This window comes from Amblyomma mixtum, chromosome 3 (genome assembly GCF_055824585.1).
Source record: "Amblyomma mixtum isolate Tamu chromosome 3, ASM5582458v1, whole genome shotgun sequence".
Lineage (NCBI taxonomy): Eukaryota > Metazoa > Arthropoda > Arachnida > Ixodida > Ixodidae > Amblyomma > Amblyomma mixtum.
The window spans coordinates 225029719-225057274 of record NC_143014.1 but is presented as its reverse complement, the minus strand read 5'-3'; the positions used below and the strand labels follow the sequence as shown (position 1 = coordinate 225057274).

Genomic DNA, 27556 nt, shown 5'->3' with positions numbered 1-27556 from the left:
TAAAAACTGCTTTGAAGCTTCTTAAAGCCGTCAGTTCTATGGGAGCTATTTTGATCCTAAAATGCCTTATGCACACAAGCATAAGACTGGTCCTAGACGTCGAGGGCTTGCTGCCCTCTGCGCTGCAGGGCTTGCTCATGCAGGAGTGTTCACTTCGATTAAAATGCAGGCACAAGGAGTAAAATTTCATGCACTCACAGGAACTGTCAAAAGCATGCGTATACCCTTTCATCGAGTGATGAAATAAATCATAATGCTAATAAATGGCAGTGACTAAGCCCAGTTCTGCAGAACTGTAAAACTGCCAATCGCATGCTTCATGGCACACAGCTGCATCTGCACGAAGAAGCCAGTAGAGAAAGGGCTTTCAAAGTCAATATTGTGTTTATTCACATATATAAAGTTAAAAACCTAGAATGTCTAACTTCGCCATGGGTTGCTTCCTGCCTGACCAGAGAGGACCAGGTTTGGCAGCAGGCCGAGGTGGAACTTACGGGTTGATTGGTTGCTTCCTGCAAAGAGAATTAGCAATCTTACCCACTGAATGATTGACAAATTGAAAGCAATCCAACTTCAATAACAGAGCATTGTTTTAATGAAAATAATTTGGTTTTCTTCATGCCATTCATTTCTTGCACTGAATGCATTATATGGGAATATTAAGGTATGTAGCATGAAGTCCAGTTCTGCAGAGTACACAAAAGAAACCAACAGGTGCGAAAACCAAGAAAAAGGGAACATTGTTTCATTTGAGTGGGGGAGGGCAAGTACTGATTAAAGTAAAATTTGGGGTAATCATTAGGAAAAAATTACTTTTTATAAAGGAGAATCTGCATGAGACTGGTAAAGTCCAAGCCCACGACCTCTGCATGTCGTGTATGATGCTCCATAAACTAAGCTACAAACAATGAAATTCTCGCCGTTCACTTTCACAGATAGAGAAGCCAAAATTTTTAGTCTGAGTCTGGCCAACAATGCTATCCTGTGCCCTGTTGTACGAATTTATGTATATGAAATACGGATGAAGATGGAGAGCCCCAGCTCTGTGAAAACAGTCTTGCCCTATCTATGGCATCAAGACTTATTAGAAGGCTCTAACTGTGCCGTGAGCAGACTAGAAACTGAGGTGAAGGGGTTGTCTGGATATGTTTGGAAAACAAGTCAGTGGCCCTGGTTTCAACTTAATTTCGTAATACAGGAATGTGCAATGCATTCAGTAAGGAGCTGAATGCAGCTTTAAACGCTTCAAAACCTGAACCTATAAAACTATGAAACAACATCAGCAACTTCTTTACATGAATACTTCAGGCTTTACCATAGCACTTCTATCTTCTGACTCGCACTTTCCCTGAATCGCGTTTCTGCATACCTACTTGCCAACCGCTGAGAGCATTTTTACTTATTTCCAGACCTTACTCTTAAAAATTAATTAAACACCTTCTGGACCTTGGGCACAACATGAATAATCCTAATGAGCCCAACCCCCTCTTCTTGTCTGCTAGTTACACATAGGAAATTTAAGCAAGCAAAACATATAGAAAGCTTCCAAGACAGCTACAGACTAAACTGACCTGAACTGGAGTGGCATGGAAAAATGTAAGATGGCCATCACATTAGGAACAGGGCTTAGGAAACCATTCTGAGACTTTGCCACTTGAAGCATAGGAAAGAGCCCACCAGAGACCAGCCAATTGTATGTATAGTTAGGAACACCTTAGTCTGCCTTCGGCTGCCGACAGTACAACACACAGGAGCCAGACGTGCTCGGGAAAACTGCCTCACAACAACATTGCCTGGCCACATCTGGAGCCAAGACAGCTGATGGGGGACCCTTTTATCTACAGACATGTCAGATGACCCACTTTGATCAGGCGGGCTTCTGTGCCGCGAAATGCTGAACAGTGCTGCATGAGAACCGAACCTGTGGTGCACCTTTATTTTTATTTCCTTCTATTACGCGGTATAAATAGCATAGCCAGCCGATGGTAACCAGCTCTCCCTGGCAAAACACTAATACCCCAAGAAGCTTTTATCTATTTTCTTTTTGACAGTCTTGTGCGCAAAAAACAATTACACTAGCGATATTACAGTATGGCGAGTGCCGGTTGCCTCACCGTAGCTCAATCATGCAATCAAAACAGAAATATGAAAGGGCGCCACCCATAGGACTGTTATCGTGTCGGGGCATTTAAGCTGTAAGGTGCGCTTCCTTGAACGCAGTTGACTTGAGTGGCAATAAAAAGGGTCCCAAACTGGCTGTGGCAATACCAGACATGCGATGGCTCAACAATACAGTTTTGCCTCACTTTGCTGGCGGCTGTGCGGTGTGTACCACACAAACTTTGTATTCCATGGAAAAACTAAGGAACCAACTAAACCCCCATATTAATTTCTGTTCACTTCAGAAAAACCTGACAGTTCAAGAAATACGCCTGCATGTCTATCACTTATATGAAGCTATCATTATAAAATATAGCTTTATGTAGTACAAACTTTATAGCAGGCAGCCAATATTCAATATGTGTACTGAAATGAAGGCTTTTTTAAATGATGCAACAAGTCATGCCGAATACTTTTAAATTGTTGGAACACAGTCACCTACTCTAGGAGCTGCTGAACTGATAGATGTTTCTATAACACAAATTCTCAGGATGCTGCGACACCGGAGTTACAAACAAATTTTTAATGTTTTTGGGTACAAAAGCTTGTTATTACAAGTTATTACAACATGGAATCTGAAACAAATGTGTAAATTTTGAATTTGGACATGTTGTGTTACAAAAAAAAAGGCTTGTTAGGGTTTAAATTGTGACCACCTACCTCTTGGCGGCATTCTGCAGCCGCGATGGGCAATTTTTCAGCCACCCTTTGGTGCCCCTCTCAATTTCATCTAAGGTCACTCCGTGCAGACTTCTCACCATTCGGACTGCTCCTGTTGGTTACAACAATAATATACTGTTCATGCATTGCTTGCCTTTCTCAAGATCAATCATTATCAATATTGTTTTATACATGGCATGCTCTATTCGCTATGTAGCAGAGTTTTTGCAGTGAGCATTGACTGGGCTTGAAATAAAAGATGAAGTGAAACTAAGTAGGCTGCTAGCTGTTGGAACATGAATATGAAGCGCATAAGAAATTGCTGGCTCTTTGGCACTATTAGGAGGCACTATATGGTTGATATTGGTGCCTTCAGTTGTACTTATCTCTCCCTGACAGCACTGTAGCAGCAAGAAATATTTTTACAAGCTTGTCTCCATTGGTTTTCTTTCATTAACACTATGAAAGGAGATCATGCAGGCTATGAGAGAAACAGTGGAGGGCTCAGTGCTAATTTTAACCACCTGTGACACACTTTAACACTGCGTAGCCAACACCACGCCTACTCTAGGTGATATAAAAATAGAAAAGAAAAAGGATGGTCTATAGGGTTTAACGACCCCAAGTGACTCATGCTATGGAAAATGCCGTAGCGGAGGGCACTGGATAATTTTGACCACCTAGAGTTATTTGACGTACTCTGACATCATGCATTACACAGACCCTTAGCCTTTAGCCTCCATCAAAATAGAACCACTGCGGCCAGGATCAGATAATCCATTTTTTTGGGTCAGCAGCTGAGTACCATAACCACTGAGCCACTGCGGCAGCACAGAGAGGAAGAAAAGGAAATGGCACTGAGGACTTACTTCGTAGCACGCTGAAAAGCTCCAGCTTCAAAAATGCCCTTTTGCCTTTCTGGCCATACAGGCTGTATTTTTGGCCCAAGGCGTGATCCATCAACTTTGCAAGAATGCGGGCAGTAGCAGATTGTGCGATTGTTCCGCTAATATCAGAAAGGTTGGGCCTGAAAAATAAAATGTGTGATATTGAAAATATTGAGAATGCAATTTCAAAAATAATTCGGGTGTTATTTTACAAAACACAGAGTACTTATTTACATTAGGAGAGCATCAAGAACAAATGAGAACAAATAAAAACGAGGGACAGGCAAAGCAGAACTGAAAGGTAGAGCACACCATGCATAAGAGCCTTTACTTCACATCAAAGTTGCTGCATCCCCCCAAACAGCAGTTTACACAACTTTTAGTGAATTCTGAGTGATTTTAATAAGTTGGGACTAAAGAAAAGAAACAATGATTATGGTGCCACCCCATGTCTGGCATTATTTGCTAACGCTGTTAAAAAATGAGAAATAGTAGTGCCAGACATTTCACAGAAAGAGGCAAAAATGAGACAGTTTATGGTGATTTAACGTCCCAAAGCGACTCAGGTTATGAGGGACGCCTTAGTGAAGGGCTCTAGAAATTCCACCTAGAGAGGGTGTCTACTTGACCACTACCACAAGCATGGGCATACCACAAGCCACATACAGTTTTAGAATGAAGTAACAGTGCCCCTCAAACGTCTTCCAACCAATAGTGTTTTCCTATTGTCGTAATGTCACGGAGAACGAACACACACCCGTTAACGTGCTCCTGTGAACAGCCAGGTTGACTGTGAACCACGACAATAGGCTGACGCCATTACTTGGAAAGTTTCACATAAGAGGAATTTGATGTTTCATTCTAGTTGCAGCTGACTATAGGCCACAATGCTGCATCAGAACGAATAACTATGCATAGAACTGAACAAGGTGAGCCAATACAAAAAGTTAGGGAAGTTGGTGTATGCTCATACTCGCTATAGCTCAGGCTTTGAAAGCTGTGTCCAACAGAACTTTCAGTAGTGAGAGAACACTAGTCAGAGCCATTTATCCCTGCTGTTCTATCATTTCTGCCTTGCTATGCAATCAGTATTAAAAAAATAGACATCATATTCTGATGCAACAGATACCAAAATACCAACAATCACAGAATACCACTAAAGTGTGAACAAAGGTAAGAACATGCTCAAATTTACCAATTTCTCACGGAACACTTTGCTGCTTTTCAGCTTTTCTTCCACTGCATCTATTTGTTCATCCGTTGTTAATGGCAGAGCAACACAATCTTCATCTGCAAGCGTTGGCGACCCTTGGCCCAGCAGGACATCAATTATTTTTTGCAATTGGGTTTTTACAAAGCAGATTTCCCGTAGTATGAGAAGAGAATTATCTGAAAGCGCAACAAAACAGTTCAGCAGTACAAAATAAATATTGAGCAGAAAGGTAGACTGATATCAAAGCTATTGCCATATTTGTCGTATTAGTGCACAGCAACAGTTTGACATTTAGAGATGAACAATGCATGCACTAAAACAATGCTTCCAATTCCACCTGCATTACAGTATCGGCTATTTGCTGTACTATACCTTGGCAATAGTTTATTAAGGTGGAACAGATGATTGAGATCTCCCTTGTCCTAGCATATGCTGCCAAGAAAATAAATCTGCGTTGAGGACAGCATGTAAAACCATCTAGATTAAGCCCATGGTAGAGAGAGGGTGCGGTAGATGGTCCTTGGCGATCACAAAATGAACAAGGGAGGGGAAAACCTCAGTTTGCTAGAGCCAACGTTTCGACAAGGGGGCTTGTCTTCGTCTGGGCAAAGCGTTCATCATCGGCAGGAATTATATAGGGCCTTCGCTCCGAGGAGGAAGGCCCCGGGGGTGGGGAAGGAAAGTGGTGTGGGAGGGGATGCGTGTCAGGAAGGGGAGGGAGGTGAATCATCATTCGCTAGGCTGCAATAGTGCAACAACCTATATCCGGGGGGTATGCAATGAACAAAAGGCTTTGAAGGGGCTGCGACGGGGGAGGGAGGCGCTGGGTGAACCTGCAAAACTCAGATAAAAGGATTAGTCAGCGTGGTACAGGGAAATGATAACAAGGAAAAAAAAAAAAGGGGGGGGGGGGGCTGGCACTGGAAGGAGAAAGGAAGGGGGGCATTTCCAAGGAAGGACTAGGCAGGGGGGGGGGGGAAATGGCTCGTGTTCAGAGAAAGCCAAAAAGTGGGGGCAGAGGGGGTAACAGGAGTGTCATGGTTTCCGAGAACTGGTAGCAGGGGATTAGGAGAAAAAAAAAAGAAAAAAAAAGGTGAACAAAGGAAGAGGGTGACAAGGCCGGAAATGGGGTGGAAGATATGACTTGGGAAGGGTGCAAGGAGCGACAATATACTTATGTGAGGTTCTAGGAAATAGTCTGACCACGTGCAAGACATTTGTTAATTTAAAATTATGCTGACCCTGGAATGTACCTGAGAGATTCCAGGTTTCCTCTGGACATGTTGATACCTGTTGGTTGCAGTGTTTTAAATTTGTGGATTAGGAATGCTTCTCTGTATTTTCTGTCCCTAGTCGATTTGAAGCCTGACTGAAGAATGAACAATTTGAGTTCGTCGAATTTGTGATGGCGTTGATTAAAATGGGTCGACACTGCCTTCTGTTCATTCCGTGTTGTGTCAGCCCGGTGCCCGTTTAATCTGGCACTCATTGTTTGTCCGGTTTCTCCGATATATTGTTTCTGGCAGTAGGAGCACTGGAGCATGTAGATAATATTGGACGATGTTCAGTCAAAACTGGTCTTTATATTGAAACTGAAATCGCTTGCCGTACTTTTAACCGTAGTGTCCCTTTGTAAATGTTTGCATGTCTTGCATCTGGGTCGAGAGCATGAAGTTACTGTCGGTGTTGGTTTCTTACCGAGCCTAGCATGCATCAGGATGTCCCTCAGGTTTGTGTTGCGTCTGTATGTTACCCTTGGTGCGTCGGGAAATATTTTCTTGAGACGGTCGTTACCAGTTAAAATGGGGTGGTATTTCCGCAGGATATTGTTTATGTTTGGAAGCGCGTTTGAGTATTTCGTTATAAGTGCAGGAGGTCGTTGACTGTTAGCTTTTGTTCGTTTTTTAAGAACTACATCTCGTTTCAAAGTGGTTGCTCGTTGGAACGCATTATTAAGGGTTGTCTGTGGATGGTTTCTGGTGATTAGTGTGTTTTTTAGCGAGTGGAGGTGTTTCAGGTAGTCATCGTCGTCGCTACATATTCTTCTTAGTCTCGTTGCCTGTCCTACGAATATACCTTGTTTGCAGTGTCTTGGATGATGGCTAGTGAAATTTAAGTATTGTTGTCGGTCAGTAGGCTTCCTGTAAAGTGTGGTTTTGAGCTTGCTATTTTCTAAATGGACAGTGGTGTCAAGGAAATTGACTTGCGTTTTCGAGGAGTTGAAGGTGAATTTAATGCTGGGGTGGAATGAATTGAAATGTGTGACGAATGCCTTCAGGGTCTCAGCCCCGTGCTCCCATATCATGAAAATATCGTCTATGTACCGCAGGTATATGAGTGGTTTTTTTAGAAATGAATTTAGAAGTTTAGATTCTAGTAGCCCCATAAAAATGTTCGCGTAGGTGGGTGCGAAGGGAGTGCCCATGCTTGTTCCAAATACTTGAAGGTAGTAAGAAGAATTGAATTCAAAGTAGTTGAGTGTTAGTACCAATTCAAGTAGCGTGAGGTACACTTCAGTTTCGTGCGGGTGAGGACTTTGAGTTAGAATTTTTAAGAGTGCGTCGATACCTTCATTAATGGGAATATTTGTGTACAAAGCGGCGACGTCAAGTGTGACAAGTATGCTATCTGCTGGGATAATGGAAGCGTCATTCAGAGACTCTATTATGCGGAGAAAGTGCGGTGTATCCTCGACAAAGGAAGGGAGGTGGGTGGGAATATCTGCAAGATAGTTGTTCAGGAAAATTGATAAGTTCTCTGTGGGCGTGTTATTGTTTGAAACGATAGGTCTGCCGGGGATATCTGCGGTAAACAAGTCTTCTGCGGAAACCTTATGGATTTTGGGAAGTAGGTAAAAGCGTCCTGCCTGTTTGTTTAGCGGATTTAAGAAGTGGTAATCGGACTGCGTGATTAGTTCTCTTGATAGTAAGTTTGCCAGTTTGTTCAGAATCAATTTGCAGAACTCTGAAGTGGGATCTGATAAATTTAAAACACTGCAACCAACAGGTATCAACATGTCCAGAGGAAACCTGGAATCTCTCAGGTGCATTCCAGGGTCAGCATAATTTTAAATTAACAAATGTCTTGCACGTGGTCAGACTATTTCCTAGAACCTCACATAAGTATATTGTCGCTCCTTGCACCCTTCCCAAGTCATATCTTCCACCCCATTTCCGGCCTTGTCACCCTCTTCCTTTGTTCACCTTTTTTTTTCTTTTTTTTTTCTCCTAATCCCCTGCTACCAGTTCTCGGAAACCATGACACTCCTGTTACCCCCTCTGCCCCCACTTTTTGGCTTTCTCTGAACACGAGCCATTTCCCCCCCCCCTGCCTAGTCCTTCCTTGGAAATGCCCCCCTTCCTTTCTCCTTCCAGTGCCAGCCCCCCCCCCCCCCCCCTTTTTTTTTTTCCTTGTTATCATTTCCCTGTACCACGCTGACTAATCCTTTTATCTGAGTTTTGCAGGTTCACCCAGCGCCTCCCTCCCCCGTCGCAGCCCCTTCAAAGCCTTTTGTTCATTGCATACCCCCCGGATATAGGTTGTTGCACTATTGCAGCCTAGCGAATGATGATTCACCTCCCTCCCCTTCCTGACACGCATCCCCTCCCACACCACTTTCCTTCCCCACCCCCGGGGCCTTCCTCCTCGGAGCGAAGGCCCTATATAATTCCTGCCGATGATGAACGCTTTGCCCAGACGAAGACAAGCCCCCTTGTCGAAACGTTGGCTCTAGCAAACTGAGGTTTTCCCCTCCCTTGTTCATTTTGTGATCATCTAGATTAAGCGGTGGATAAAGCACGTGAAACATGAATAGGAAAGGATCACTGAATGCACACATTCAAAGAAATGCCGCACAACATACACGCTGCCAGTGTCTGAACTTAACTGCCACTGTTATAAAATTTCAAGCTTACTGGGTAGAACCACCCACTTGCATCCCTTCTAGATGTCTTGAATTTGATTATTGCTTTATATCATGAATTGTAAGTTTTTCTAAAGAAAAGAAAGGAAACCATGACAGAAGGCAGTATTGGCTTCATGAGGTCACAGCTTCACAGTAGCTTAGAGCAAATAAATATGATTGGTTTTAGCTTTATTGGGCTTCACATCCCAAAGAAATGCAGGCTATGAGGGACGCCATAGTGTAGGGCGGCGGATCATTTCGCCCACCTGGCATTCTTTAATGTGCATCGACATTGCACAGTACATGGGTGCCTTAAGTTTTGCCTCCACGGAAACACGGCTGGGATTGAACCCCAGCCACGTAGTCAGGTTCAGCGCCCTAACCACTGAGGTGGGCATATATAATATGACTGATTAATTATACCTATCAACTCACTAAACATTCTTTTACCTTAGCACGCTTCGTATGCTTGCGGCTTCAAATAAATTTTGCTTAGGTAGGCTAGATCAAAGGTTTGAATGTTTTTGTTGGCATGTTGAACTGAAAGAGGTCTAAGACACTGTTTACACTGAAGGTAGTTGGACTGACCTTCAGTATAGCAGATATATTTGCTCACTGGGGAAAATTCGCACTAATGACGACAGGTAATCATGCCTTCAGTCGAATCAGCCTCACAAAAAATTTAGAACTGCCTTTTAAACATCAAGTACTTTATAGAGGTCTGCTTTTCCCTCGCCACCCACAGATGTCTTTTCCAGGTCTAAATAACCAATTCTACCGCATCACACAACCTAGTTTCAAACAGAATGATTCCTTGCTCTGAAATCCACCACAGAATGCCACTAATCTGGCAACATATGCAAGGCAGTTGTGAAAGGCACTTGCCCTCAGAGCAGGTGTGCTTTTGGCTTGAAATCAGTTACCATGTTAACGTACCAGACTGAAGACTTCACACAAACTGTGGAAGCACAGTATGGCACAGTGTCAGTCCCTCATTGCACACAGTCGCTTAAAACCAAAGGTAAAAGGTAACGCAGTAGAACCAGTACTGCTCATGCATATGCATACAATAGCTAGTGCGCATAAAACATTGTCCAGTATGTCTACTCTGAGAGGAAATGCAGAAATTTCGTAATAATCTACGTTTAACTATGCTTTAGTGACAAGTATAACCATTTTTAATTACCTGTCGGGGCTTCTGAACGTATATCCTGCTGCTGTGTAGATGGCACAGGTCGGTTTTGGTTTATTGGGGTTTAATGTCCCGAAGCAACTCAGGCTATGAGAGACGCTGCAGTGAAGGGCTCCGGAAATTTCGACCACCTGGGGTTCTTTAACGTGCACTGACATCGCACAGTACACAGGGCCTCTAGAATTTCGCCTTCATCGAAATTCGGCCACCGCGGCCGGTATCAAACTCGCGTCTTTCGATCCCAGCCGCGGCGGCCGAATTTCGATGAAGACAAAATTCTAGCCGCTGCAGGCTATACAGGTACTGCGGGCTGTGTAGGTACTGCAGGTTGAGCAGCTACAGCAGGTTGTGCAGGTGCTGCAAACTGTTCAAGTGCTGTAATTTGCACACGTGCTACAGGCTGTTCAGAAGCTGCATTGAAGCAAGTTTGGGTGTTAACAATGAATGCAATGTAAAGCTATATTAAGGCAAAAGCCTTTAATGCCTCATCGTTGTCGACAGAAGGTTGTCAGCTGAGGTGTCACGCTTTTCTAGTCAGACCAGAAAAAAATCTTTGCGCATGATGGGATTCGAACCACCATCCTTCCGTTCCGCAGCCAAGCGTGCTAATGGCTACGCTACTTCCTGCCAACGCATATGTAGTTCTCCTTGTCTAGGACGCTGGAGAGTGTTTGCAGAAAGGCATTAAATCAGACGGATGCCTCTCAAATGCCTTCCAGTGTCTCCAGCATTTAAGATTCACAAACAACTGTGTACTTAACATCTTAACCACGCATCAGTGACACAAGCAGCAACACCGCGCTAAAGGCTTTCGCCTCACCGCACTTTAGGTCAACAAAGTGCCCTCCTGAATTTTTTTTCTACCAGCTTAACGGAGCCACAGCTACAACAAGTATTTGTTCAAGAATACATACAACCTGCCATTCTATAAGAACACAGACCACCAAAACATAATTAAAGGCAAGGTCAAGAAACTTGCCCACAGGAGCTTACTTTAAGGGGTACACAGCTTTTAAAGTTGCGAAACATGGTCCAAGGTTATGTTTTTAAAAGTCAAAGTCGCTTATGACACTAACTTCCTGTACTGTCCTAAATTTTCATGGCTGAAATCTGCCAGGAAGAACCAGAAGACTTAACAACCATAGTGGTGCTGTAGGTAATTAAGTTCTTGAAATATCAGCACTTCTTGTACCCTCTATCTTCATGGGGTCTCATCCGAATTCAGCAATGCTTGGGCTCTGTGGAAGGCTTTTAACTTCATCTTGAAATCAGTGCCTTAGCTAGAATTAATACATAGAAGCAATCATATAAAAGTGAAAGTCTCAAGGTATCATAAAGAGATCAGTAAAAGTGATGCTCAGCTTTCAATACATTTTTACTCAATACTGTTTCAGACTGTATGCTCACTTTGTGGAACAGATGTTTCCACAACTGGTTTGTTAAAAGGACACTAAAGGGAAGTACGAAGTCAGGCTAGACCGATAACTTAGCATTGCCCGATAGCAAATATGTCATTTTATAGAGGACAAAGCTTTGACAAGAAAGAAAATTGTGTAAAAGCAAAGTACCCGTGACACCAGTACGCGCTCACTCGAGAAAAGGAAAGTAGTACGGAGAGCATAGGGAAGGGTGCGGAGAGTCTTCTAGTTAAAACAGCGCCAAACAGATGATGGAGAAAAAGGCCAGATGCAAACATGAGCGCTGAATCGGTTTCCTCACATTCTGTGCTCTCGGGCTGTGTTTGGCTGTTGCAAGCAGCAAGATCAGAACCATAAGAGCTAAATGGCATTCCCGCCTTGCTAGGTTTGCTAGGCGGCCGGTGAGCAGGCAAAACGGTTTCGCTCACCTATTCCCACTGAAATTTTATGCAGCGATCACATGCCACAGCCTCTTTTCAATACCACATTAGGATGATGTACTTTCCTTATCTGAGCAACATTAACTAGAAATCCGCTTCGTCTGCAGCATCAGCAACCAAAAAGAGCAGCTTTTGCTTAGACGATACTGGTGACACCATCTGGTGCCTATCCGAGCAATGATTCCTTTGAAGGCGCTTTCTCGACTGCTTTAACAATATTACACACGTATGCATAATCATGTCTGCATGAATGTGTACTGAAAAAAGGAAAGAAACACTTCACAGTTTCAGATGCAGTTTCAGAAAGCACATGATCTGACGGCCGTTGACAGCTGAAGTGAGAACAAAACCGCTTCACCGGCTGCCTAGCAAACCCAAGAAAGCATGAATGCTTCTGAAGGGCTTAACGTAGCCCAAGTGCACAGAATTCCAGGCGATTAAGCACTCATGTTGGCATATAGCTTTCCTCTTGGTCGTCAGTTTTGCGCTGTTTTAACTACAAGGCTCCCCGCATTCTTGCTTAGGCTCACCGGACTTTCTTTGTATTTCAGCGGTAATCGCCCAATGGCACAGGACTTGCTCGAGAGCGCTCGTACCGACGTCACCAATGACAGCTAATCCGCAAGTGGTGGCGCCACAGGCACTTCGCTGTTATGCAATATTCTGGCTTATTAGATCTTTGTTCTAGGTAAAAATTACATACTTGCAATTGGGTAATGTTACATATCAGTTTAGCCTGACTTAGTATTCTTTTTTAGTGTCCCTTTAATTTTGACTGTTTTTTATTGAGCACTCAGAACAAAAGGAAGTGCAATGACAAGCTTAGATCTACATTATGATAAATGGTTGATTTTTGTGTGACATCTAGTCCACAGTTTAAACATCTGTACGTAAACCACTCCATGGAGAATAAAGTCTGTTTAAAAAAAAAAACAAAGTTGCTTTGGTCCTTGCACATAGCATTCATTTATAAAGGTGAAGACAGTTGAACCAGTCTTCTAATGCACTTTGTCAAGTTTGCAGGTTTTCTACAAAGTGTGGAAGAGAACAAAATTGGCAGAAAAAGTTCTTGAAGTAAACAGCAAAAAGTTGCAGTTAGAGACAGATGCATTAATAACGAAAAGAAAGATATTCATACAAATATATTAACAAACAAGAATGTGTGCTGAAAGTTGCATCTCTCCTGAATTCAATGAAAGGCCGCTAAGTATGAACTAGGTCCAATGTTGTACCTAAAATTTCTCTTTTCCTGAAAGTATGAAGACAACACACCTATGCCTGAATTTTTTGGGGGGCACAGCTAGTCAAATCATTTAAGTGGTTGCATGCGTTCACTGAATAGCAGAGTGCATGAAGTGAAGACAGCATACTTGAAGGACTTGTTGGCAGTGTGCTCCTTTGTGAGGGACCATCACCGGAACAGCTAGAAGATGCAAGAAACACAACATTTAAAACCAAAGCACTGTTACTAGCCCCCTTTCTCCCATCACATTTCAGCCTTAAATATATCATATGTGGCTTAATTTTTCAACAAAGGATGTTTGACAGGCTTTCAATCATGATGGCAAAAAATTCAGGGGGGGCACTTTACTGACTTAAAGTGCGGTGAGGCGAAAGCCTTAAGCGCGGTGTTTCTGCTTATGTCACTGATGTGTGGTTGAGATGTTAAGCTTCACCTCTAAGAGTGGAATGCGACAGCTTCTTGCAACGATGCCAGGGAGTACACAGAACGCCATTGCCCATTCTGTTGTACGCCTTGCTCATTGGTAAATTGGTTTTTGAGGAAAGGAAAAGTATCTGTCTCGCATATCTCGGTGGACACCTGAACCTTGCCATAACGCAAAGGGAAGAAAATGGGAGTGAACGAAGACACCGTATTCACTAGACAGAACCGAAAACTGGGCGAGTTGGTGAACGTTCAACATTATGTACAGCGTGAAAAACTAAGACAGGGGAAGAAACACGCAAACAAACAAGCGCTGTTTGGTTTGCAATGCATGGAATGCGCGATGTGGCAATCAGATACGCCTCTACTATTTCCCGGCACTTCTGATCCCTGTGCCTGAAGACAACGTCAGCACGCCCCAAGTCAGGAGTACAAACGCTGTCATTTTCCTTACTGCAGTCACGGCAGTGCAGAGCGAGATTAGAAGAAGCGGCAGACGGCCCCAGCGACCTCTCGTGCTCTCTCAGGCGGACGTTGAGGCACCTTCCAGTCTGCCCATAATAAATTTTCCCACATGATACGGGTATTCTGTACACAACGCCCATGTTGCACGGCACGTATCTGTTGGCGTGTCTGACAGCGCATGCTCCTGCAATGGGCCTCGACTCGTCCATTCTTCTCCTGACCGCGGCACAAATCTTGCCAACCTTATTCTCAGCAGCAAAAACCACTTGTATGCCAAACCTCCCAGCGACTTTCTTTAGACGATGGGAGACACCATGCAGATATGGAATGGGAGCAACCTTTTTGTGGTCGGAACTTTCCTGGGCTTTTTGGCAACCCCCTTTGATCTTCACCAAGAGCCTCTCCGCCAAACGCGCGAGGCTCTGTACCGGAAAGCCAGCCTCTTTGAGCCTAGAAACCTGTGCGTAGAAGCGATCGAGATGGACAGCTGCCACACGTATCGACTCGATCGTGATCAACTAGTTGAAATGCTACATACGAGATGGCGCTGCTTGTACTATCATCATCACCATTGATTTTTTAATAAATTTATAATAACAATAATTAATAAAACTTTCTTGTGAAAATATCAAAGTGTGAGCAGAAAAAGCACCTTAATTACTTTCTGCTGCAACCAGCAGTGGACTCGATAGCGAACAGCAGCAAAACAACGCTAGGTGCACGCGTGAATGGTAGCGCCATCTAGTGACAAGGCGCCAAAGCACATCAACGCTGTGATGAAGTTTTCTTCCGTAATTACCGGTAGCTAGGGTCAGTGCATTGCAAGCCTTTTTTTCGTTCCAAGAAGAAAAACTGCAAATAGTAGAAAATGTAACAACTGACTACAAGCAAGACAACTGCTTCGCCAGGTGTCGCTCTTGCGAGGTAAACACACTGCATTTAGTTAAGCCTAAGAGCTTGAAAATCGCCAAATTATCTGAAAAACAGGGGCTAGTTGTCGCTTAAATCTCTACGCATGGGCGAGAGTGTGCGAAATAAAAGCCAACTGCTACCATTTGAGCGAGCTATCGCGTCGAAGAATCCAGCGGTGACATGTATTTATTCCGAAGCGGGCGAGCAGGGCGCCGCCATCTTGTCAACGCATCCCCTCGATCGTGCTCCATGCGCTCGAGCAGGATCGAGGTCGATCGCGATTGAATTCGCCGTGTAGCAACGCCGGATCTGCATCGAGTTCAATCGACTCGATCGCGATTGAAAGTGCCCGTGTGACAGCAGTATAAGATTACAACAGAATAGTAAACTACTTCCAATGGAATACTGAAATATTTAGTGTCTCCCATGGATTTTCTTGGATTCTTTTTCTCAACCCGCCAATTTAATTTAATTTATGGGGGTTTAACGTCCCAGAGCGGCTCAGGCTATGAGGGACGCCGTAGTGAAGGGCTCCGGAAATTTTGACCACCTGGAGTTTTTTAACGTGCGCTGACATCGCACAGTACACGGGCCTCTAGAATTTCGCCTCCATCAAAATTCGACCGCCGTGGTCAGGATCGATCCCGCGCCTTTCGGATAAGCAACCCAGTGCCTTAACCACTGAGCCACCGCGGCGAGGCAATCCGCCAATTTAAAATGTTCCACCATAAAAAGTTTGAGGCCTTCAACATGTGCACTGCCAGCCTTTACTCCAGCTTATTTTTTTCAAAAACAAACCAAATTTTCTTACCTTCTCAGCCGAAAGGGTGATGGAAGGGCACAGCTTGGTTCATCACTATCAGAATCATCTGATGCGAATAAGGCAAACCATTTGCACTTCCCACGACCCTTTTCTATTAAAATGTTCAAAGAATATTATTCAGCAAATTAGCAGGCTCCTAACAGTAATGCTATACGTCAGACTATGCTTGCACAGTACTGATCTGATCAAGCCATGCTGTAGCCATTCCATCCTTCCTAAAATATAAGCTACCCTAAACCTCACAGCAACTACTCAAATATAGAAAAACTCGTATTGGGAGACAAATACCTTGGTCTGTTGACGTTGCAATGTCGTGAGTATACTGCGCTTTCTTGAGTTTTGACCTTGCTCTCTCGAAAGTCTCTGAAGAGATAATCACAACAATTGAAATATATAACAAGCGTTATGCATAAAGTTACAGCTGCATGTTGGCCTTCAGCAACTTAACAATCATCCCAAAGCTGTAGAGAAGCACTAGAGACAAAAAGGTTATGTACTGGTTCGCTAATTCTGGACAACACCAGCAGGCCCTAATAATCCGAGCTCTGTATTTATTATTTTTTGTTACCATCTTGACACTTCCTTGGCTAAGTTCATGACATGTTTTTGTGACCACAGTCTATGATGGAAAAGGGGACTTAATACTTCTAATTCATGGACATGTATCAGTTCTCAACCCAGAACATTGCATGCAAAGAATATAAATAACTGATAAATTTAAAAGTGACAGTGAATATCCAACCACAATAGCATTAAAGTGGTGTTAAACTATTTGTATCTTTACCTTCCATGCTAAGTACAATGACGTCGTGCTTATGGAATGTGACATCTGGTACTTCTCTGTGCTTGACTGCCTTCAAGGTTCTTGACACGTTGAAATTTGTTGGCCAGTAACATTTCCCATTTTCAATCCAGCTGCTTGGAACCACGTCAACCGTGCTGTCTTTTGAGAAGCACACCACAGCAAACATTCCTATGAAAAAAAAAAAAAATGAACCCTTTCTATTCCTGATTAAATAGATGCAGCACACCTGTGTTCTGTAGAAATGAACTGAAAACTGAAGCAATTAGGCTGCATGAAGAAGCACACCACAGCAAACATTCATGGAAGAACGAAACCCTTGTATTAATCCAAAATATGCAGCACCATCCTCCTCTATAAAAAGAAAAAAAAACTCGGAATATGAGCAGTTAGGCTGCATGAAACAGTCCTGGAAGAATTAAACTTTTTAATTGTTGTCAAAAGATGCAGACAACCTTGCATGTAAAAAGAAAAAAACTCTACATTTGAGCAATTAGGCATGAAGAAAGTGTAGGACCACAAACATTCCCTGGAAGAGAACCGTTGTACTGTTGATCAGAAAAAGACAGCAAAACTTTATCCTACAAATAGAAAAACTGAAAATTTCAGCAATTAGGCTGCATGAAGCAATGGAACTACCAGGTACTCATGGTGGGACGCTGAACATGGCACGAAAAGGCACTTAGATTTCACCCTAGACAAAGGCCACACTTCGCAAGGGTCCCTTGTCTTGTTCCGCTACTGTTCAGAAGTCTCAAAGCAAGAAGCCTGGAGAAGTCCTGGAGACAAGAGTGTTTCACAGACATATGTGAGGCTTCTTTATGAAATGTAAAAGGTTGCAGATGAGCAGTGACTGGCCCTCGTGCTTGTAGTTCTTGTGAGCGGGGACTGAGAGAAAGCGCATTCACGGCATGATTAATGATAGGGTAGCACTGTGGTTGCAACTAGCATGCACTACAAGGTGCTATCTAAGCCAAAAAAGGGTGAAATTGTACAAACTATATACAGCACATAGCCATGATCGCAAATGGTTAGTTCATGAAGAGAAAAAATTAGTAAAATTTGGCTGAATATATATAGCACATAGTGACTATGATGAATTGTTAGTCTATGAGGAGACTGGCTATGGCTACTGGCTCTCTGCAGTTAGTCTACAAGGGAGAATGCTTCAGAGGCATATGTGAGGCTTATTCATGATATGTATCAGCAAAAAGACAAAGGTTTGCAGCTGCAATGACGAAACTGGAAGCTCTGATGCAACAGTAGGACTGCACCATGGTTCTGCACTGAGTCTTCTCCTCAGTAGAGTGATGAATGTCCTCATAGAGCTTAGAGAATTACCTTGGAGTATATTGTAAGCTTATAATATTGCAACGTGTTCAAGGACCAAGGAAAGAGTAGAATCAAAGCTGGTAACCTGGAAACAAACATTAGAAAAGCAAGGTCTGGGAATCAGCAGAAGCAAGACTTTTAATCAGTGAGATCTTACATGTGAAGAACTAAGGCTACAAAGCATTACTACGACGAAGAGAACAACGCATTTCAAGTACCTTGGCTTGGCAGTTGTGGAGAGGGAGACGCAGCAGTAAAAGTCACCTGCAGAATCCCAACAGTATGAAAGGCTAACACAGGGAAGAAGTAGAAGGTTGTTTTCAGGTGTACCTTCTGACCAGAAGCTCCCACTTAAGCTGAAAGGTTAAGCCTGTGGCAAAGTGGTGAGGCCAGCAATGCTGTATGGAACTGAAGTGATACAGCAGCTAATGAACGCCAGCATGCAAAAGAGGAACATAGCAGAAATGAGGATGCCGAGATGGGTGTGGAGTGGAAAAAAAAAGACCACATACAAGGAATGATCTAAGTCACAGGTGCTCAAAGGAAAAATGAAGAAACAAGGCTGGAATGATTTAGTCATTTAATGAAAAAGGACAACAATTTATTAGAGAGGTGATGAAGCTTTAAGTTGGTGAGTTACAATGACATATAACATGGGGTTATACGGAACGAATGGTGCGTGGCGGTCATGTTTGTTATAAGTGTGCAAGCATTAACAGACCAAAAACACTGCCCTGGGATACACCAGACATAACAGGAAGCACTATAGATGAGCTGTTTTCAATCTTTGAGCTGGCTTCTATTGGTAAGATATCCATTGAACCATTCAGAAAGGTAGTCCAAGGCATTATTTATATACGCAGTAATCTACTGTGAGCCTTTTTGTATTGAGGGCCCTAGCAAAATATAAAAAAAGAATGCCTGCTTGACCAGACACATCAAGTACACGTGAGAATTCACACATGGTTCAAACCAAATCATTAACCGTAGACAGTCCTTTCCTGAAGCCATGCTGATATGGTGACTACACATTCTGATGTGCTAAAACCTCTTGAACATGATTTGCAACAGTGTGCTCCAAAAACTTACATCAAGTAGTATTGGTGATGGGGATGAGGTGACAAAAAGCTGGTCACCTTTTGTGGACGGGAACAACACATGTGCTGTGCCAGTCAGCTGGTGTTTTATTTTAAGCTTACATTCATGCACCAATGCAGCGAGTGCATTTGATTAAGATTATGCGTTGTTAGTGACTTTGTGGCACAGTCCTCTTATACAGAATAACACATAAGCTTTCTGAACCTTCTCTCTTTTTCTTTGACGTAGTGTTTGAGTCTGCAATGTGTTATGCTAGTAAGAAATACATGCCGGGAACTGCATTGACACCGACTGCATTGTAAAACATGAGTTCCCCTGGATTCTAAACTCCAAAAATTGGTTGCTTCACCATTAGCTGGGCACACACTGTGACCATCAAGCTGACTATACAATAAGATTAGAATGCTAATTAAGACAACACAACTTGCTCTAAGTCAGCCATAATGAAAGTCCAGTTTAACCTACCAGTGTTCCACTTTAACCTAATATTATGATCAAAACAAACATGAACACAGAACACTCAGTTACTAAATGGAAGCAGTATTAAACTTTAATAGTGCATTATGTAGCCACTTTTTCTTGCATTTTATAAAATCGAACGTAAAGGGACCAAAAACTGACATTTTAGGCCATTGATATTTTAGTGCCACGGTGTGAGGGCTGTTGCTATTTCACTTGTTGATGGAAGGGCAGCAATACTTTTCAGCTCAATTTATCATGCGTGTTAAAGGACACTTTGAGGACAGTGTGAATACTAATGAGATATTAAAAGATTTCTCAAAAAGAAAAACCATGATGCACTTTTAAACAAAAAAGCGGTATAGACCTACGCAGGGACATGACAGGAAATTTGCAAGGATAGGGTGGCTGTGGCTGGTGCAGCACATCATTATTGGTGACCAGGGGGAAATGCCTTTTTTCTGCAGTGGACATAACCGGGCTGAATATGACATAAATGATGCCATCTGTTGGGGTACACTTATAGCGCGTTTCATTTGAGGAATCTGCTTCTGGGTTGACTTGATTTGCTGTGCCAAACAAAATTAGATTTCTATTTTAAACTGGTAATAGTATGCTTGATTCTATCGGTATAAGGCCATAATCTTTTCACTTCCGCCTCACATGTTTTGGTTAGATGATGGTCTGTGTGAACATGCAGAAATGTCAAAATGACTAGTACGCCATATGCTAAATTGTGTGCATTCTCTCTGGCATGGTGCAAACTTAAGGAGAGGTGAAAATATCAGCAGCACTGCATTATGTGTTCATGAAAGAAACAAGCATGTGAAGACTATGCGTTGTACATGGGCGACAAACAACAGCCATGTTGAGCTAGTGCTTTCTTGAAGTGCATGTCTGCATTTCAAGCGAAGAAGAGATGATACGATAGAAGCCAATCATGGACTTAATGATCAGAGACATTTACAGCGATATGACAAAATGATCAGACAGTGCCACACCCGCAATATACATGCTTGTATAAAAGCGATATAATTTAATGAGGCAAGCTGAGTTTGTAATTCGTAAAGTTCATGAGAAAAGTTCAAAAGACAAATGCACTTTTATGAAGTAGTGTACAGCTTGTCTCTGACATGCTGCCTGGCTACTGTTGAACTTCCATTTGTGTTCCTCAAGGACCTGGTAATATGCGTTGCCGGAAATAGCAGAAAAACACCCTTTTTTTATACGTACAGCCTCAGTCAGAAGTCTTCAAGCCACACGGTTTGCTTTCGAGCCGTAAAGCAGTGCAGATACAGAGCCTCTTGACACCAAAAGGCCTTGAAAGGTGAGGATGAGGGTCATCGATACCTTGCAGAGATTCACAGCTTGAAAGGTCTCCACTACACGGCAGAACAGAAAACCATGTGGCCTGAATTAAGATTTTTAACTGCGGAAGAAATGTGGAGCAATATCACTTGACAGGACGCAGTACTCTACTAGCCAGTGTAAAATTTCTACCCAGCAGTCATTTTCAATGACAGGCAGCATGGAAAAGTCAGAGAAATGTCATCACACAATGGCACTTGCAAATGCTTCTGAGAAGCAAATGCATCATTGTAACTCCTTGGGTGTGCCTGTTTACATTGCAGAGATGTCCTCTAAACATACAATTCATCAAACCCATGGCAAACGTGACACAAGAAGAGAGCACACTGTGTCATAGCTAGTATTGTCCATACCTCAGAGTGACCCTCAAGTTGTGTTCATATGGAATTCATTGAAATTATGTGCTTAGCCCTCAAGTCACTATGCCGGATGGTATTTCCTCCTTAACCTTCTTTGCTCCAGAAAAAAGTGGCATTGAGTTGTTGGTAGCAGCTGAGAGCACTGAGGGGAAGCACATAATTTTTCTGAAAAGAAGGCACTGGGTCGAGACTCGACAGTGCTGGCTGTCACAAAACTGTGCTTTTTACTCGCAAGGAGCACAACTTGTGCTCCCAGTTCGATATCACTCACTCAACTAGATAGTGGTCACGGCAGTGTCGCTCTTGTTAATGAGTCCAGATGCCTCAGACGAAATGACCTTGGCAAGGTGAATTTGACAAAGGCGTGGAAGTTCAGCTAGGCCTCTGGAATCCCAGAGGAAAAATGTGCTGAAGTGTCTGGTACATGGGAGGCCCAGGAACATGGTGGCAGCAGCGGGTACCTGCGATGCACATTTTTCAAGATCATTAAACTTGGTTTCCAAATTGCGTTCGGACAAATTTCTTCAGAACTATCGGGAGATCCCCTGGTTGCCTTGGTTAGCCTGATGGTTTTTCACATTTTCCCATTCTGTCAATATGGAGGAAGGGCCTTCCTGTCTTTCAATCTTCCTTGCTCAGGAAAAGAATCGGTCTCCATTGAAGCTGACTATAGTTGGCAGGCTTTGGCTGATATCAACTGGAATGTTGGAAGCCTTTACTGGTCTCCGCTTGGCTGTGTATTCTGTAGTGAATGCTTGCCTCTGATTTATGCTTTTTCATGTTTAATGCCTCATGTGGGCCCCTGTCCAAGAAAAATGCGAAGGATAGAAACCCTATTCAAGCTAATTTGGTTCTGCCATTCTAGTTGTAGTGCACAGAGTGTGCCCATAAATACTCAGGTATTCAACAATGGCTGATTAGAGCGGACGCTGTTCCAGCACAGCTAGCTAAATAAAGGATTTGAAGATGCAATTAAATCACACAATTTGGCCATTCACTTGCTTATATATAGTAGAGAGAAGAGTGACAAAGTTTGATGCCATATGCCGCTGTGAAGACCTGGAGCATTCGAGAGATATAAACTGTGAACCTTGGTGCATTATAAATTTAATTAAGGTAGCATTCCCTTACAAAAACTTGGAGGGAAAATTCAGTCATCTCTTTATTTGTAATCTGAGAGGTCGACCTTACTTCAGGGCAGAGCCCAGCCTTAGTGTGTACAATCTCAGGGTGGCATTGTGCGTTGGAGAGAATTGAAGTTGTCCAGCCAGTGACGAGGAAACTATGATTTGGCTTGAACAACGTATTAAGTCATCTGTTGCAAAGAGTTCCTGCCAAACATGAAAGGAAGGTAGTACTTTAAAGGAAGTTAAAGTTGACTAGTTACTAGTTGGCCGAAGTCGGGAATGCTCTCCGACTTGCTGGATACTGTGGCCCTCATCAAAAGCCTTTTGGAACTTTGCTTTTGTTGTGCATGCATACTCAACAAGATTACTCAATTACTTTGAATTTCGGCTTTTATGTCTAGAAGAGGAAGGTGAAAAATCCGTTAGTGACCTGGTTGTTGGATCTCATGCGATACTCTATGATAGTCATAGCACAAAAGTCCGTTGCACCAGAAAGTGACTCTAATGAGTCAGTTCCGTGAGTAGGAATCGACAGCACTATCTTGATGGTAGTAAAGAAAGCCTTAGGAGCAATGCAAAGGGGGGAAGCAGCTGGTGAGGATCAGGTAGCAGCAGATTTGTTGAAGGAGGGAGGTGAGATTGTGCTATAAAAACTAGCCACCTTTTATACGCAGTGCCTTATGACCTCGAGTGTATCAGAAGCTTGCAAGAATGCTAACATTGTCTTAATTCATAAAAAAGAAGATGTCAAGGACTTAAAAATTTACAGACCGATCAGCTTACTGTCCATTGCCGACAAAGTATTTACTAAGGTAATCGCAAATAGAATCAGGAAAACCTTACACTTCAATCAACCAAATGATCAGGCAGGCTTTCTTAAAGGATACTCGACAATAGACCATATTCACACTATCAATCAGGTGATAAAGAAATGTGCAGAATATAACCAACCTCTATATATAGCCTTCATTGATTATGAGAAAGCATTTGAATCAGTGGAAACTTCAGCAGTCATGCAAGCATTCCTGAATCAATGTGCAGAAGAGTCTTATGTGAAAATACTGGAAGATATCTATATTGACTGCACAGCTACCGTAGTCCTCCATAAAGTCAGCAATAAAATTCCAATATGGAATGGTGTCGGGCAGGGAGATACGATCTCGCCAATGCTATACCGCCTCTTTACAGGAGGTGGTCTGAGGCCTGGATTGGAAACAGATGGGGATAAGAGTTAATGGAGCATATCTAAGTAATTCGCGATTCACTGATGACACTGCCTTGCCAAGTCACTCAGGAGATGAACTGCAAAGCATCATCAATGAGTTAGACAGGCAGAGCAGAACGATGGGTCTAAAAATTAACATGCAGAAAATCAAAGTATTGTTCAACCGTTTCGCAAGGGAACAGCATTTCACGATTGGTAGGAAGGTGCTGGAAGTGGTTAGGGAATACGTCTACTTCGGGTAGGTAGTGACCGCTGATCCGGATCATGAGAGGGAAATAACTAGAAGAATAAGAGTTGGGTGCAGCATATATGGCAGGTTCTCTCAGGTCATGAATGGCAGTTTACCAATATCGCTCAGGAGGAAAGTTTACAACAGCTGTAACTTACCGGTACTCACCTATGGGGCAGAAATGTGGAGGCTAATGAAAACGGTTCAGCTTAAGCTAAGGACAGTGCAGCGGGCTATGGAAAGAAAAATGATAGGTGCAACGTTAGGACCGGAAGCAGGCAGAGTATGGTGAGGGAAGATCAAGAGGAAGAAATGCATTTCGACAGGGCATGTAATGCGATGACAAGATAACCGCTGGTCATTGATGGTAACGGAGTGGATTCCAAGATAAGGCAAATTTAGCAAGGGGCAGTAGAAAGTTGGGGGGATGGATGAGATTCAGAAGTTTGTGGGGATACGGTGGCCGCAGCTGGCGAAGGATAGTATTAATTGGACATACATGGGAGAGGCCTTTGCCCTGCAGTGGGCATAGTCAGGCTGATGATGATGATGATGAGCTTGATGGTAGTGCTCATAGAGTGAATGGGCAGCATGAAAAGTGCACATGCATACAAGTGCTTGACATTCCCTTCAGCATCATCATTACAGGACAAAGGTCTCGCCTCCAATTAACTCTGTCCTGCGCCAGCTGCAGCCACTTTATCTTGGCGAATTTTCTAATCTCATCCATCTGACTGAGTGTCTGCCCTCCCCCTCCTAGCTATGTTTGCCTGCTCTTCTGTTGCCCTAAGGGGCCTCCGATTATCTCCTCATAGCATGCCCTGTCCATTTCTCATTGATTTGGGCTTGGATGTCATTAGCTTTTGTTTGTTACCTGACCCAACCACTCTGCCCTTTTCAGAACTCTTGAGGTTACACCCCTCCTGGATGACAAGATGTAGTTTCTCTTGAGGGATACTGGTAAGCTGACCAGAGAGTGTCAAATGTGCACCACCCCATTCTTATTCTCCTAGCCATTTCATTCTCCTGCTTAAAATCTCGGGTGAATATCTGCCCAAGATGGATGTATTTCCTCGCCACTTCCAATGCTTCACTGCCTATCGTAAACCGCTGTTCGCATCCTAGACTGTTGAACATTTTACTATTTAGTTCTCTTCATATTCATATGGTTTTTCTTATTTTCACACCCGTCATTCTGTTTTCTGGCCTGTTCAGTTCCTCAGTGATGCTCTGCAATCTACCCCATGAGTTACTCATTTTAGCAAAGACAGTGTCATCAGCACATTGGAGATTACTAAAATGTTCTCTATTAACTTTAATCCCCAGCTATCGGAAATGCAAATCCTCACCTACCACTTTCCCCCTTCACATTGCTTATAAAGCTTTCTTATTATTGTCTGTCGTTACTGGCAGGATATCGACTTCTCTGCATGGCACCTCCGCCTCAACATTTACAGCATGTTCCCCCATCAAATATTTTCTTTCTGCTTCCAGGAACATTCTCGATTTTAGTGCGGCAGTTCTTTCAGCTTCAGAAGCTCTCTCCTGTACGTAGAACAGCTTCGATTCCATTGCCGGAGGCATCTTACTGCGACTGCCATATTCCAAGGGTTGAAGACGGAAATGTCTACACAACACGAGATTGACATCGTTGAATCTGTCAGACGTCCCACTTGCCCGAACAAATGAGCGAGCTTTGCAAAGAATTGCCATTAGTTTGGCTAAGTTAGGCATGAACTTCTTTCCTCAAAAACCAGTTTACCAACTTAGCATAGCACTCTGTCATTCCAGAGAAAGATCTACGTTTCAAGACATTCTTTTAGGTTGGAATGTTCTTGATGGAGGTAACCTAAATTTCACCTGCTTACTTTACGACCTAAGACCCAACATGCTGGCAAGCTGACATAGCGCACTTTAACCAGGCAATATCTCTTAAATTGAAGCAGTTCTTCATGGTGTAAGAAGGCAGTCCTTGTTGCCACTATCTAGTGTTGATCCGAGGCGGTTCAAAGGAGGACATGCATGGCAGGGTGAACATATACTTGAGATACTGGGTGACTAAACTAAAAGAATACCAGCAGCGTTCACACACCCGCATGTATGCAAGTGCCAATTAATTGCGCCCTCCTACTGAATATTTCTGCCTCAGATTACGTTCTTGTATGCAAGCGCCACTTTTTTCCGCACCTTTCGGACCTTCCTGCGCGGCGACAAGGTTCCGATCGAAGTAAATCTGAAGTTCAGTAGGTCATTAGAGTAGAGCCGAACTTTCAAAGATCTGCTGCTAAGCCAAAGAAGGATCGAAGGTCTGATACACTGGATGGCCAAATTTAAACTGTGGGATTAAACGTCCCGAAGCGAATCATATGGGCTATGAGAGGACACCCACTTGGGTTTCTTTACGTGCGCTGACATCGCAGAGAGCACGGGCACGGCTGTTGCACGGGTTTTTTTTAGTTTAGCCTCCATCGAAATGCGGCCGCCGCGGCCGGGATCTAAACCGCGACATTGGGATCAGCAGCCGAATCCCAACACTGAATGGGTGGGGTTTTGCTGACGAGATCTACTAAGCAGTTAACTTACGAGTCAAACATGAGTTCGTATTCAGCTGCTTACGTATCCCTTTGAAAATCCTCGGATGCTTATCTCGTGGTCTTGAGCGGACTTTCCGAACACAATGACATGGCACGCGTTTAACGAAACTCCGGAACATGGCGACATAACCTGAGGAGAAAACTTGCGATCCGGGCATGGCTTGCGACCATATCGCCTCAGGGACAGGGTCGGCGGGGGACCGGGGGGGGGGGGGGGGGGGGGGGGGGGTCATCCTACCACGTGACCTATGTGGTGCGCGCGTGATTTGAACGACGCTGGCAAGTTTGTAAGGCGCGGTTGCGAGGTGCTACAGACGAATATGTCTTTTCACCCTTCGCTTTGGGTCTAACTGCATAGCTGTAACTGTTTATGCTGAGTCGCGTCTGTGGCACAACTGCGTGCTCGTTCAAAGTCAGCTGTGCTTTGGCGTTGGGTCGCTTCATTCGAATTCCATCACATCCGGATGTGATGAAATATGAAAACAAAATGTGTTGGGTTCTATGGCACATAAGCAGCTAAGGCTATCATGAAGCGACTACATTTTCTTCATCCTAAACGCCTGCTCACAAGACATTTCAATCTGCTGCAGCATTGTAGTACTTCTGAATGTGCTGCCCTGCAGGTGCAGGGTACAGCTGAACATTTTAGCGAGGGCGAAGAACGACGTTTTTTTTTTTTTTTATCCGCTGATATTACTTAGTGGCGGTCCGAGGCGTGCCAAATGACGGGAGCAGACACTGAAACACATGACATCGACGAATTCAGTCAGAAAAGGTTTGCTGAACAAATAAGGTACAGAAGGGAGCGATGATGACGTCCGGAGTTTCGCAACACGTATGAAGGTTTCTGACGTAGGAGACAAGATCGCAGTTGGGGTTACCTGGCGTTAGCTGCAGCTTCTACTTCAATACTAGTTTACGTCCAGAATCATTTTTGTGAATTGCACAAAATTACGCAGCATGTCTATAGGCTGAACATGGCACTGGCTTTGTTTGTAGTCTAGCTACATTGACACAATAAAACAAAAATAATGTTTTTTAATTATGACAGCTTAATAAACTTTGTGCTAAAGTTAAGTTATATTATAGTTTATTTGAAAATGTGGCTTAAAATTTTTAAAATTGTACAATAAAATCTGGCCACACTGTAATTTTGAACGAAGTGCTGGCAACATAAAAAAAACATCAAAGTATTGCGCTATGTCATGCATGTATTTATGCAC

The 27556-nt window shown here is 43.3% G+C and overlaps 2 protein-coding genes across 3 annotated transcripts in view; one reads left to right on the top strand and one right to left on the bottom strand.

The window, feature by feature from the left end:
• Nucleotides 1–27556, top strand: part of LOC149353843 (uncharacterized) — a 615886-nt gene that overhangs the window by 368644 nt on the left and 219686 nt on the right. The gene's annotated exons all lie outside the window — the stretch shown is intronic.
• On the bottom strand, nt 366–26515 carry LOC149353858 (uncharacterized). 2 transcript variants are annotated; one of them, XM_089582905.1, is made up of 11 exons: nt 26356–26515; nt 16525–16713; nt 16029–16103; nt 15729–15831; nt 13245–13297; nt 10346–10427; nt 10011–10060; nt 4903–5096; nt 3690–3847; nt 2821–2932; nt 366–512 (listed from the first exon to the last, which is right to left on the bottom strand). In XM_089582905.1, the coding sequence occupies exons 1-9, from the start codon at nt 26489–26491 to the stop codon at nt 3833–3835; spliced, it is 897 nt and encodes a 298-aa protein (XP_089439031.1). In that variant the 5' UTR covers nt 26492–26515; the 3' UTR covers nt 366–512; nt 2821–2932; nt 3690–3832. The 2 variants fall into 2 exon arrangements, with proteins under 2 accessions (XP_089439031.1, XP_089439030.1); XM_089582904.1 differs by lacking the exons at nt 10011–10060; nt 10346–10427.

What these genes read in the sequence shown, in the direction of transcription:
- LOC149353858 (XM_089582905.1), bottom strand. Translation starts at nt 26,491, where the DNA reads ATGCCCGGATCGCAAGTTTTCTCCTCAGGTTATGTCGCCATGTTCCGG. An exon ending in ACTGCCAACAAGTCCTTCAA is followed by an intron (nt 10,428 to 13,244) that starts GTATGCTGTCTT and finishes GCTTCAATGCAG; the next exon opens with CTTCTGAACAGCCTGTAGCA. An exon ending in CAACCTGCTGTAGCTGCTCA is followed by an intron (nt 10,061 to 10,345) that starts ACCTGCAGTACC and finishes AAACCAAAACCG; the next exon opens with ACCTGTGCCATCTACACAGC.